This window comes from Trichosurus vulpecula, chromosome 4 (assembly GCF_011100635.1).
Source record: "Trichosurus vulpecula isolate mTriVul1 chromosome 4, mTriVul1.pri, whole genome shotgun sequence".
NCBI classification, from domain to species: Eukaryota; Metazoa; Chordata; class Mammalia; order Diprotodontia; family Phalangeridae; genus Trichosurus; species Trichosurus vulpecula.
This window is the reverse complement of record NC_050576.1, coordinates 386991350-387005613: the sequence shown is the minus strand read 5'-3', so window position 1 is coordinate 387005613 and position 14264 is coordinate 386991350. Positions and strand designations below refer to the sequence as shown.

General features: G+C 38.2%; 1 protein-coding gene across 2 annotated transcripts in view; it reads right to left on the bottom strand.

Moving 5' to 3' along the window:
- Positions 1–14264, bottom strand: part of COL4A2 (collagen type IV alpha 2 chain) — a 291784-nt gene that overhangs the window by 112181 nt on the left and 165339 nt on the right. For both annotated transcript variants that reach the window (XM_036755105.1, XM_036755106.1), the window contains exons 5-11: positions 11985–12119; positions 11857–11901; positions 7474–7590; positions 5248–5319; positions 2187–2222; positions 2016–2078; positions 124–159 (exon numbers count right to left, since the gene is read on the bottom strand). In XM_036755105.1, the coding sequence (XP_036611000.1) occupies positions 124–159; positions 2016–2078; positions 2187–2222; positions 5248–5319; positions 7474–7590; positions 11857–11901; positions 11985–12119 (504 nt within the window). The remainder of the gene's footprint in view (positions 1–123; positions 160–2015; positions 2079–2186; positions 2223–5247; positions 5320–7473; positions 7591–11856; positions 11902–11984; positions 12120–14264) is intronic.

The following is a 14264-nucleotide window of genomic DNA, read 5'->3' as shown; positions in this document are numbered from 1 at the left end:
GCCTAGCTTCCAGATAAGATGGGGGGGGGGGCGGTGGGGGAGAGAGGGAGAGAGAGAGAGAGAGAGAGAGAGAGAGGGGGGGGGGGGGGGGAGGAAGAGACAGACAGAAAGAGAGATACTTACTGGTTGTCCTTTTGGTCCTGGAGGTCCCGGAGGTCCCTACAGAAATAAAAAAGATAATTTAATTGAATTCCCTATAGAAAGGACCTTGACAAAATTTGTTGAGATACGATAGGAAAATAATTTACTACATAGTCAAAACAAAATGTAGCATACATAGAGGTTTACAACACCTTTATTTATATATGGGAACAGGACTGTGTAGAAGTAATGAGTGGGGTCATCCAAATGATGCAGATAGCTTTTCTATCTCTGAATAGCTGCTTTTAGTTTGGTTCCTATTCATCTGTTTATCTTTTTGGGTTCATCTACTGACTGCATTTGCTTGTTCTATCCCCAACATTTGATGGTAAGCTCCTCCAGAACAGGGACTGGATCCTTTAAAATCTTTTGTAATTCCTTGCAACATTTAGTCTTCTTGAACATAATTCCATGGGATAGGCCATTCATCAGGCAGAGTACCAAGTGTCATTTTGTAAAGCATCTAGGAGGTTGAAATGGCCACATTGTCTAAGTAGCAGCATTTAAATACACTGGAATATAAGGAAGTGGAGAGGATGGATATGTTGTCTTTCTATAAGGAAACTCAAAACTTAAATCAAAACTCCCAGAATTTCCTATTATATTAAATAGCTAAAAATTGTGTACAAAAAGCAGCCATCTGAAATATGCTGCCTCAAGTTACTGTGACTCACCTGTAAGTTACTCCTATACGAAACACAGAGATATTAAATTTCACCTTCAAACCATAACCCTAAGCTATTTCTTTGTGTGTAGGTGAGTGTATATGCACCAAATTATGTGCTTGGAGGGTGAGGTATCTCAGGGCCACTGCCTGATATTCTTGGCTTAGTTCCATTAGGAACAGCTACTTAATTTCATGGCTAGTGGCTGACCTACATATTAGATTATTGCAGCAATAGGGCAACTACTTAGGAAAACAGTCCCAAACCCTTCTCTTTATTGGGCAACCATAGGACTGGAAAGAACTTCGTGACATAATCTGGACCAACCCTGTGACTCCCAAAAGGATAGAATTTAAATCTTCCCAGATATGTGTTGATAAACACCTTCAAGATTTCCAAACTAGCAGATGTTACAACTCATCTTCATATCTTGCTTAAGTATTTAACAATGTGTTTCAGTTTAAGTTTAGTTTCTCTTGTCTGACCTGCTGGAAGATCTGAGATTCAGAAAATGACAGTCCTCAAAGCATTTAAGATTGGTTTCTAGGCAGTTTGACTCAAGTCAAGTGTGTGGTGCAGGGGATTAAGTGAAGCAGGGTGCCTTTTGTATAGACACAAACAATTTTTTTTGGTCCCTAATCCTCTCTGTTGCATGACTTTAGCACCATGCCCCAACACATCTCACCCTACCATTATTAGCAGGATGGGGCACACTACTGGACTACCACTCTACCAAATGATATCCAATCTCCTTTTTCCACAATGGCCCTAAGTAAAGCATGATATTAAATTGCTCATCCTTTTTGTCAGGTATGCAGGGTCACTTTAACAAACTTGAGCTTCCTTCGTCCAAAGATACTAGGATCTTGCTTAAGGCACAGTATACGACAGTTAAGGAGTGCTAGAAAGGTATTGCTTTTCACATTTCTGTTAAAGTAGCCACCTGTGACCAAAGCAAAATTTGTCCTCCCCACAGTGACCTGGTGACTTGATTTGAAGCCCTACTCAAAATCTTCTTTGATCAAAATGACATTTAGTTTTCTGTTTATCTATTTTAGGAACAGATTTAGTTTTCTGTTTATCTACTTTTGGCTTTGCTGTTTTCTCCAATGACAGGGAGTTTCATAATAAAATGTGCATTGCTATATGGGTGGAGGGCTGTGTAAATGGTAGCAAAAGAGAGAGCTGAATTGTATTAAGTTGACTTACCGGTCGCCCAGGGGCTCCGACAGGACCTATTTTTCCCGGACTGCCAGGATAACCTGGAGGTCCCTATGTAAAGGTAACAAAAGAATATTTTTAAAAGAGCAAGAATATTATTTTGAAGACTTTCATTAATAAAAATAGTCAAAGCAAGACTTTTTTAAAAATGAAACTTACGGGTAAACCGATAAAACCAGGTACTCCTGAATCACCCTAATGAAGATAAAACATGTACAAATGAGATTCAGAGTATGATCATTTAAAAATATCATCCTATATTGATGTTAACATTTAAAATGATGAGATGGAATAGATTACAAATATACTGCAATTTTGGTTACCTTTTAACTCAGTCTTGCAATTAATTACAACCATTCATTTATCAGTCCATGTTTTTTTTAAATACTAACTTGTTCTCTCTTCAGAAGGCTTACAGGTAAGTACAAGAAATAAAACCCACATTCTTTATTCTTCAGTCAGAGATTACTGCAATATTTGTTATGTTTAAAGGGCAAGGCTTCTAGGTCTGCATGATTACCAGACAGATTGTTACACTTATTAATTGGACAGTGATCCCCCACAAGGTGTGCCATTATGAGCAAACAAAGAATAAAGTGGTGATTCTTGGGCAAACGATTCTATCACCTAAAATAGGAAACATCTCCACCTGGATGTCCCACCCCCACCTCACACTCAGTATATCCCAAATTGAACAACTGCTCTTCCCCTCAAAATCTTTCCCTGCTCTTGGCTTCCTGATTTCTCTTAATGACACTACCATTCTCCTAATCATACTGGTATGAAACTTCAGCTATATTTGACTCATTGTTCGCCCTACACGTCCATATCCAATCAGTTGTCAAGTCCAGTGGATTTGATTTTTCCAATATCTTGCACAGCTTTCTCTCCTTTTTACTGCCTTTGTGATACAAGCACAGTTCAAATCTTCATTACCTCTAGTCAGGACTATTACATTAGCTACCCAACTGGTTTCTCTGTCTCTAGTCTTTCCCCTTTTTAATACAACTTTGAATAGCTGCCAAAATAATTTTCCTAATGTTTGGACCTGATCTCTTAAAAACATTTTGATTAATCAACACTTCCAAAAATGCTACCTAGTTTGTCAAGAGCATGCTTATCCATATCTGCTGTCTAGATATTCCTTGATCCATTCAGCCTCACTCTATTTGTTCAGACATAACTTAAATGTTACATATTTCATAATGGGCACAGACTTCCTTTTTTCCTAAACTGATTTTTAATATCAGATTTCCCAAAACACGTCGAGTTCAAGGATTTTTAACAAACCAAATTTAATACATTTCTGGGTGGTGTTATATGTAGCTGCGTTATTTATAAAGTATGAAAAGCCCAAAATACTGACAAAAATAGCTTCCTTCTCAAAGACTTCACAAAAAGACTTAAAGTTATGTTTTTGTTCAGTCATTTCAGTTTTGTCAGACTCTTCGAGAGTCCTTTTGGGGTTTTCTTGACAAAGATACTAGAGTGGTTTGCCATTTCTTTCTCTGGCTCATTTTATAGATGAGGAAACTGAGGCAAACAGGGTTAAGTGACTCACCCAGAGTCACACAGCTACTAAGTGCCTGAGGCCAGATTTGAACTCAGAAAGGTGCCTGACTCCAGGCCTGTTGGTCTCTTATCCACTCACTGGGCGACCCAGCTGCCCAAAAGTCATATCTAAGATCTAACATTCTTCCTTTGAAGGCATATATTTCTATTGCTATTATTGGTAACTAGATTATTCTTCATGTGAATTATACACAAGGGATTCTACAAGTAGACAAATTCAAGAAGTGTTTATCACGTGCCTGTTGCAGCCCAAAAGAACACAATGTTAGATATTGAGTGAAATACAATGTTCTGATAGGAAAATGGCCCCTGTTCTCATGGAATGGGTAATTTAGTGAAGATATGACTGACAGATACATAATAACTAGGGCACAAAATAATAGAGGAATTAGTATTACACATGAAAGGCTCAAACATAATACTACGGCAGGGGGAAGGGCCCCAGAGAAAAAATAGCATTTTCTCTCATGGAACGTAAGGGAGAGCTTTTGGAAGGAGATGGAATATGAGATGAGTTTTAAAGGAAAGGTTCAAATTCAACAGAAACAGTGCAGCAGGGAATTCCAGGAACGAGGAGCACTATGAGCAAAGACACAAAAACAGGCAAATGCGAGGCTTTGTACGGGCAATTAGAAAGCTATTATTATTCAGATACTAAAATTGTCTGGATAATAGAGTGTGGAGGATGCAGAAAGGAGCAATGAGAGACAATGCTGGGGAGGGAGGGTGACTCCTGATTATGGAGGGCCTTGAATTCTAGGCCAAGGATTCTCAACTGTGATTGGTAGTCCAAAAGAAAATCATTGCAAAGGTTCTGAGTAGAGAAATTGGAGTAATGAATATATGCACATGGTAAGTAAGTTCCATGAAGGTGTGAAGGATTATTTAGAGCAGAAATGGTAAGATAGTGTAGGGGATTATTGCATTAATTGACAAGGCAGGTGGTGAAGAGGGTCTGTACTAACAGGGTGGCAGTAGGAATAAGGAGGATGGGACAGACGCATGAGCTATTGTAGAGGTAAAGTTTAGATTAATCCTTCTATAGTGACTCATTAAGCATTTTAACAGTTATGAATGAATGAAAAAGTAGTTGAAGCAATGCTGCACATATGCTAGCAGAAGCTACTAGTATAGAAGGATGTTTGAGAATGTCAAATAAATTCCTTTACATTGATAGTCTTTTTCATGAATACCTTTTGAATGAAATCATTAAATTTGATTTTCTCTCCATTTGTATTCATTCTGAGAAGGTGGGATCCAGATAAACAAGAAACTTAGGGAAATACAATGGCTTTGTCCACAGCTGTGCTTTGTAACAATCTGAGACACTAGTGCTTCTATTCAATCTCAGCCTGACCTGCAGAACACGCATGAAAGATAAAGAAGCTTCTTCTGTTCTCCCCAGTCAGATTTTGACAGGGTTGCCTTTCTACTTTCTTTGGAATTCTATGAATTCCCAGAGTATACCCCATATTCAAATATGAATACAGCAATGCATTTCAAATGGAAATATTTTTTGATTATTCCCTCTTTAGGATTCTTACACCACCGTCCTTTCCCATTATTTCACATAAACTAGAGTTAATGGTATACGAATTCTACAATGGCTACTAGGTTAAACTCTCTATAGTATTGGTTGTGTACTTACCCTGTATCTATCTCGTTCAGCCTGAGAAAATGCATAAGGTTCACCTTTCTGACCTTTGGGTCCTTGTGGTCCCTAAATAAGCAAATAAATAAAAAATAAAACACATAACCACCACAAGACAAGAGCACATTAAAAAAAGACAGTAATGTTTTATTTAAATTTTTGTAGAAATAAAATCTTCAGTTTCTACTTCTGTAGATAATATCTGGCTACTCTCAAAGAAGGAGTGTGTGGCTCATTAGGATACAGCATATGCTATTCTATTGCACAGTTTACAAACTTGTCTGAATAATTAACAACTGAGTTAGTGCTTAGTGGTTGAGTTACTTAGTTTATTCCTTACCTTGTGTATCATGCTTAAATGTAATATGATTCTAGTTTAGTATTATATTATCTCAAGTTTCAACCCTAAAATATAAATTAATAGAAAATATTTGTATTTTATATTTATATGAATCTTCTGAATATTATTCTCTTAGCAAATGTAGAAATCAGCTATATTTCTTTTTTAAAAAGATTATGGGCTCTCCTCAGTTGATCTCCTACTGGTCTAGAAAGAGGTAACAGGATATTTTAGGCCCCTTAGGCATGGGGAAGAACCCGAATTATTATTTCAAAGATGGTATTTCCCTCCAATACAATCTACATAGGGGTGTGTGTGTGTGTGTGTGTGTGCGCGCGTGCGCGCCTAGGAAATCCAATCATTAATTGTAAAATGGGAAAGGGGAACCTGAGAGGGAATTATTGTTGAAATATTCATAGAGTACTTTATGAATATGCTAAAAAGATATTATAAATAAAATTTAAATTCTAATACTTCAAAGGGCTAGGCTTCTATCAGTGCGAGTACTCTTGTCAATAACACAGATTGCCCCCCTCCTTTTGTAATTAGTAGATCATTTCCACGAATTGTTGAGGTCGAAAAAATAAAAATTCATTACTTAGTGGCTAACTTTCTGGTCATGAGCCTCTTCAATCTTTGTTAGATTGGTCCTTAGACAATAAACACTCAATCTGTTACCCAAGACTATTCTTGAAGCCTTTCTAGCTTGGTAAGACTGGACAGTGTTTGTAGTGCAAAAGCATGATAGCAATCAAGAACCCACGGTCACCATCAAATTATAATGGCACACTGACATAAGCCTTTAATGGAGGATGGAAAACTGATTATTTTGTCCTTCAGATGCAATATACAAATTTAAAAATAAAGGAAAACCCACTGGGCTGTTGTAGGCATAGTGGAAAGACTGACCCGGTTCATCAAAAGGATATTACAATCTAAAGAAGACAGTGACAAACAGAAACAATTAGGAGTTTCACAATATGCTTTAAAAAAAATCTTTACAGTATCTTTGGTGGCCAGGTGAAAAAAAAACATGAGAAAATGAGAGGAGGCAACTCTTCTCAGGGCATAAACTTCAGTTCAAAACTGACAGAAAGTGTTTGCTCTTTTTAAATTATTTCTAAGGAAGGAAAAGAGAAAGGATTATGGTTTGGATCCAGGGAATTTATGTTTTGACTTTTCCTCAAACTCAAATATGCTACCCCAGATTTTTAAGGGAAAGGTTTTTACAGGTGGTAGCTATCATGATGGGAGAATAGCTCTAGCTCACAAAAGTCAGAGGAGAGATATGAGTGATTCTCTTTCTATTTCTACTGTAGGGGAAAATTGAAGCAATTTAAGTTGCCTCAAAAATGTGTAGAAACAAGAATAAAATACCTTTGAACAACTAACTATACTGAAGATAGCCACTTTAAAAGGGAATATATGGCCACCACTATTGGGGACATATTTTTTCCTACGACAAACTGATGCACTAATATTGGCTATATATAAATTGCAATTCATGGCATGTTAGTAAAAACCTCATAGAAGTTTAGTGTAACTAGTTTCTCATCTTAATGAATCCATAATGTTGCAGGGAAATGTAGAGTTAAGATTATGGATCTTGTAGCTTGGAAGGAACCTTAAAGATCACCAAGCCCAACCTCACTTATTTTATATAAGAGGAAACTGAAGTCAATGGAGGTCATGTGACTTGCTAGAGTTGATTCAGATAGTCAATATCAGAGACAGGATTTGCCTCCAGGTCTTCTGACTCCAAATCCATCACTCCCAAGTGATGCTATCTCAAGCGATGATCTATCAAATGTTACTTATTCAAAGTCCACCACTTTTTCCAAGAACAATTAGTTGAAGCCTACATATTTGTACTAACTACTTACAGGGAGCCCAGGTAAACCCCCAGAACCTGGGGGTCCCTGTGTTCCAGCATCTCCAGTGGTTCCATTGCAACCATCGCTGCCTGGTCTTCCCCGGGGTCCACCTTGACCCGGATGACCCTATGAAGGAGGGAAAAAAAAAGGTTAGTATCATCTGTTTCTAGTTTTCATTTTCCTGTCCCAATATAGTTTTCCAACATTCTCACAAGGAGTCCCAGGCTTGAATCCACGGGAAACCAGTGTTCAAAAAAAGAAGAAAAGAATACTTTATTTTAGCAGAGATACAGCTGTTAATCAGATGCCTCAGACATTATAAAAATAGTACCAAGCAAAGGTCTTTAGGGCAAATTAGTACATCCATGTTTTGGTTAAACTTTTAAAAGAGAAAAATGTATTGAGGGTTCCCCAAATGCCCTTGGGAGTTAGGAGGAACTGGGAGAGCTGTTCTTAAAAAAAACAAAACAAACCACTGAAAAAAAGTCTTCATAAGAATCATACTAGCATTCAGCTCCTTTTTAGGGATGGCACAGGTTTCTCTTCAGGTCTACACAGCATCACTCTGGCTGTGCCTATTACCCCAGGCTGGATTAAGATGACCAACACGGAGTGTCCTAAAGCTTCTAGGTTCTAAACAAGTAAAGAAATTCCTCAACCACAACATGGACACAAATTAGGGAGGTGGCTTTGATCTCATCTTACTTCCTTTCATAAAAAAGTTTCTTATATTTTATACTTAAAAGGTCGGTTGGTTGTTGTCCTTCCTTCTAGAAGAGGACCAAAATGACATCAGTATGCTAGAGTCAAGTTTCAATGTGTCCGACTGTGGCTGATCAGACCAATACAAGCTTGGAATTCTCTACCACAGGTCGGGCACAAATAGTCCATGTGACTTAAAAATTTATTGCCATACAATGCCCTGGATCAGTGGTTTTTTTGGGTGGGGGGGGGAAGGAACTAGAATATTAGGTATCCTTTGAGTAACTGGAGAGACAGACTAATTTGGTTCTCATCCTAACTATATCCATTCAGTTTCATGGAAATGGAAGAAGTCTCAGTTAGTGATCTTAAACTCAGGTATCACATAATAAAAGCTTTTGATTTTATTTTGCATTTATTTATTTTTATTTTATTTGCTTTTGAGATTAGCAAATCACTAGATATCTGAGGTACCAGTCTTCATAGCTTTTTCTTAACTTCACTTATCAGGGTAATGAACCAAATATATATGTTCTGGAGTGATTTTGGACATTTGTCTCCATATTGAGAATTTGATGACTTATTTGCCGTAAAGGATGTCTCAAAGGAGCTTAAAGATTATTATTATAAAAATTTTATTATTTTCTTTGTTGAATCTCTGATCATTAGTACCTTGAATATTCAAAAATCTACTTTTAAGTGATGATGTCAAGCAGAAATTTAGATTTTTTTCAATAAGCATTTTTAACAGATGCAGAAAAATTCTAGATGTTAGTGTCAGTCTGGAAAATTTGATGCTTTAGGATGTTTGACTCTATACTACGGTCTGACATTTCTCAAACTGAACCATAAGGATTGTCTAAAATGTTGGGCTTTCTCAATTACACATGGGCAAACAGCCTGTGAGAAGCTAAGTTTCAGAATTTTTCTATTCTTCAGTTGTTTCCACCTCACTCTCTTCTCTTCCTTGTTGACCACTTTGCTGCTTCTTATTTTCAGTGTCTTTTAAATTGGAATGTTACTGATAATGGTCACTCAGTATGTGAGTGTGTGTTTGTGATAAAAGAGTAAAACACTGATATGTGGCCAACAATTCCTTCTATACAGTACTCTCTAAAGACTAGAGCATGGGTTGAAACCATCGGCAATATTTGTAGAGCTCGTCATTGTTTATGGTTCTGTATCTTAGGTACAGAACTTTCGTTCAGAAAGAATCACTTCATTTCTGAATGCCTTCCCCTGGATTCAAACTGTTTGCTTTTGTTCTTTTTTGTCAGCTAAGTAACTTGAAATGAAATCCCAGTTTGTCTTTGGTTTAAGATGGTGCTCTAAACAAGACTTTCAGATATTTTTGAACTTTAGGTCCACCTCCAATTCTTCAAACTACATTTCTCTGATCTGATTCCAGGATTCCTTTGCCTATCACTTCTTGTATATAACTTCCAAACAGCTATGATTATCCCAGACTCAATTTTTGTTAGTTACCCAGCTAGAGCATGTGGTTATGATCCACAGGAGTTGTAAAGTCACATAGATTTAATCATTTGTATCGGATTACTGCAGCTGAAGCAGGCTGGCCATCTCAAGCATCACCCAGAAGCACTGGATCATGGGCCACTTTTATCCCTTTGTACTTTGTAGTTCTTGGTGACCACATGCTAGTATTTTCTTTCTGGCTTGGGAAATTGCTCCTTCTTGTTTTCAATGAACCTTTAAACTTAAGAAAACACTTACTCCTGTCATTCACAGGTGTTTTTACTCTGATGTTTGAACTCAGATTTAGGGATAGAAATCAAGCATTCATTAAATGCCTACTATGTTCCAGTCACTGTGCTTGGTACTCGGGATAGAAATACTAAAGCTAGTCAATTCCTGCCCTTAAGAAGCTTATATTTTAATAGAACTAAATTAATCAGTTTCAATTCATTTACTGATGAAGGTTAGGACCTCCAACCTGTATGGAATGTCATAGAAGTGATTCCTGAGGTGTCTATCAAGTCTTTGATTCTATGAATCTATGAAATCTAAAGACTTGAAAAAATTTTCCTGATGATTTTTTTGAGGATTGTTATTCAGAAATGTAGTATTGCAATTCCTTCATCCTCATTTTTTAACTCTCATGAGATAAGAAGATAGATGTTGGTCGATTCTTGAATATTCTGATTAATGCCATAGTTATTTCTTGACAAGTTCATAATGGCATAATTTAATTGAGGTGTTTATTCTATCCCAGCTGTAATAGTCCACCCTTCACGTGACCTCTTGGGATCAGCATGTGTCATGTTTGGACAAACATAATCTCCAGTCTTTTATTATTTTCTTCAACTGTTGTGGAAATTGTGATTTGAAGAGACGAAGTATTACAATGCTGATTCCCTCTGAACTATTCCATGACCATTTTTCTAGGTTCACACAAACTAGTCATCTTACCATGGAGGGGAGCCTTTGAAATGAGAGGAATAGAAAGGATGTCGATGTGAGTGACGGGGAGACAGAGAGAGAGAGAAAGAGAGAGAGAGAAAGAGAGAGACAGAGAAAGACAGAGAGACAGAGAGAGACAGAAGCAGAGACAGAGAGAGAGAAAGACAGAAAGAGACAGAGAAAGAGAGAGATAGAAAGACAGAAAGAGACAGACAGAGAGAGACACACAGACACAGAGACAGAAAGAGAGAGAGACACAGAGAGAAACAAAGGGAGAGAGTGAGAGAAGGGGGAGAGGGAGGGAAATGGAGAAGGGGAGAGGGAGGGAGAAGGAGAGAGGGAAAAAGGGAGAGAAAGGAAGAGAGGTGGGAGGGGTAGAGAGAGAGAGAATATGAATATTAATATGAATAACTGGGTAAGAACAAGAAAATCTGGAAATATGGACAAGGATGAAGCAGATGTCTTAAAGCTAAAGAAATGCCGGGATAAGAGGAGGATGGGAGTATGTGATAAACAGAGACCTTGATGTCAGAGCATTGGTCAGGAAACCAGGCCTGGGAAATCTGTTCAGGGATTCCTGTGAAGAAGGCTGTGAGTCAGGCTGTTTTGTTTATTTTTCTATGCCACAAGAAGTAAAGTAAACTAGGTTAGAAAAACACATTTTATTACATTTTGAGATTTTCCCATGAACAAAGTATGCCTCTTCTTTTTTTCCTTTTATGTGTGTTTACCTCAGAAAACATGAAAAACTGCACAAATTTTAAGGGTGATTTATTATGTATAGATGCCTTGCAGACACCTTTATATTTCACGCAAAATTTCACAAATGACTTTTTAGCCTGATAATCTTAACAATGCATTAGATGGCATATATTTATGCATCTATATTCTATCTGTCTATATCTGTATCTATATCTACATCTCTGTGGCTTGTAATGTGCTATATAAAACTTATCATATTTTACCTTTCCCAGGGGATCTGTGATCAGAATTGTAGATTTACTTTTTATAGAATATTCCAGTTATAACCTTAATTCTGAAAATTAAGTTTTGAAGGCAAAGTTATGAAACAATTAATTAATTTAACAGTTCAGTAAGTATTTTACTGGGAAATTAGGAAAAGTACAAAAAGGCATTTTTATATTTATTCCCTAAGAATTTTAATGTAGAAACAAGAAAAAAAGGAGAAGGGAACTTGAATTAGAACAGCATTATTCTACTCAGAACATAAAGAATATTTGAAAATATTTCAGGGAATGTATTGCTTACAGGAATTCCATCAGCGCCAGGAAATCCAGAAACACCTCTTTGTCCCTAAAAGAGAAAGAAATAAGACTTGAGATGGAAGCTTTGATTATGCTTAATAAAGCCAGATGAAATATCAGTAATGCACATACCACATCTCCTTTGGGCCCTGTTATTCCTGGTGCTCCCCGTTCACCTTTATCACCTTTTCGTCCTTGTAATCCAGGAATACCTTGTAGCCCTGGTGGTCCACTATACCCTTGTGGCCCAACTGGTCCTGGTTGACCCTGAAAATAATCACATAAATACAGGGTTATTTACATAGGGGAACACAATGAGCAGGTATCCTCATTAGTGATTTACTTTGAAATAATAATCTTTCCTTAGATAAATCAGATCCTTCAGAAGATGTGATATGCTAGCAACAGTATTCTGTAATACCCACTGTGTACTTTCTAGCATAGCACTCAGAGTAGTGTTTTAGTATGAAATAAAGAATTATCTGACCAACCAGACCAGGAGCCGGGTGGAGCCGGCCCTAGCACCCTGAATCAGTGAGCTGCAGCAGTTAGTAGACTTCTCAACCCACAAACACCAAAGACAACAGAGAACTGCAGAACCCACAAAATAGCGGAGGGAAGCAGGACTCTAGCCCAGGACAAACTGGATGGTCTCTGGGTAAAGTCTATCCCCCACAGAGCTGGGAGCAGAGTGGAGCAGAGCCCAGCATGGGCGGCGCAGACCAACCAGACCAGGAGCCGGCTGGAGTGTGCCCTAGCACCCTGAATCAGTGAGCTGCAGCAGTTACCAGACTTCTCAACCCACAAACACCAAAGACAACAGAGAAGGTTAGTGGGAAAAGCTGCTGGGGACAGGAGGATAGAGTTTGCAGTTCAGCCACCGCCCTGGGGGCAGCAGAGGTGGGGCAGCTACAGAGCTACAGCTGTAGTTGCTTCCAGCCCCAGGCCCACCTGGTGGGAGAAATCACAGCAGGAATGCAGAACCTGCTGAAGATCTAAGTCCAGTCCAGGTTGGGGGTTCCTGGGGAAGGAGGAGTGCTGGTGTGGCAGAGCTGGCTGTAATAGCTCTGAAATCAACAGAGCATCCCCCCAAGCTTGGAACATAGTACTCTTTACTCTACAAGCAGTCATACGACGCTGAAAAACTCAAGGGTCAAGTAAGTTGGCTGGGAACATGGCCAGGCAGTGAAAACGCACCCTGATTCAGTCTCAGACTTTGGAATCTTTCTTTGGTGACAAAGAAGACCAAAACATACAGCCAGAAGAAGTCAACAAAGCCAAAGAGCCTACAACAAAAGCCTCCAAGAAAAACATGAACTGGTCTCAGGCCATGGAAGAGCTCAAAAAGGATTTGGAAAAGCAAGTTATAGAAGTAGAGGAAAAATTGGGAAGAGAAATGAGAAAGATGCAAGAAAACCATGAAAAATAAGTCAATAACTTGCTAAAGGAGACCCAAAAATATTGAAAAATATACTGAAGAAAAGAATTATCCAATAAGGTCCTAAAACTATATTAGGTTAAGATATAAAGCAGCATGTCTCATGGCCATTGGCAAATCACCTAAAATGTTGGAAATTTTACTTCTTCATCAGTAAGATGGCGATAATAATATTTGTCCTATCTACCCCCATGGTTGTCTCAATGTCCAAATATAATAATACATTATATGGGAAAGTGTTTTTAGAAACTATCAAGTACTATAAAATCATCCCTCATTTTTTTTCCCTCCAAGGTAAACCCATAATCATTCAGTGTCCCAAAAGTCTCAATTTTAATTTTATTGGACCTTGAATTGGGCTTTAAATTTATTGGACCTTAAAACTGCACTAAGACTTTTGGGACACTCTGTACAAGCTTACAATTTGTGAGTCAATCACTCAATAAACATTTATATTAAGAACATAGAGCACTGGCCCTGGAGTCAGGAAGAGCTTAGTTCAAATCCGACCTCAGACACTTGACTCACTTACTAGCTGTGTGACCTTGGGCAAGTCACTTAACCCCAACTGCCATGCCTTCCCCCCTCAAAAAAAGGCCTACTATCTGCCAGGCACTATGCTAAGCAGTGGGGATAAGAAGAAAGGCAAAAAGACAGTTCCATCTTTCAAGGATCTCACAGAGAGATAATATGCATACAACTATGTTCAAATAACACTGTTACTTAAAAATGTTTTAAGAAAAGCAATTTCATGGGGATGATGCAGACTACATAACAACCTGGAAAAACCTACACGACATAATGCTGAGTGAGCGGAGCAGAGCCAGGAGAACGTTGTGCACAGCCACAGATATGTGGATTCCGTGAGGACCAACCCTGACATACTGCGCTTTTCTCAGCAACCTAAAGGGCAAGGACAACTCCAGGGGACTCACGATGGAGAATGCTATCTTCATTCAGAGAAAGAACTGCGA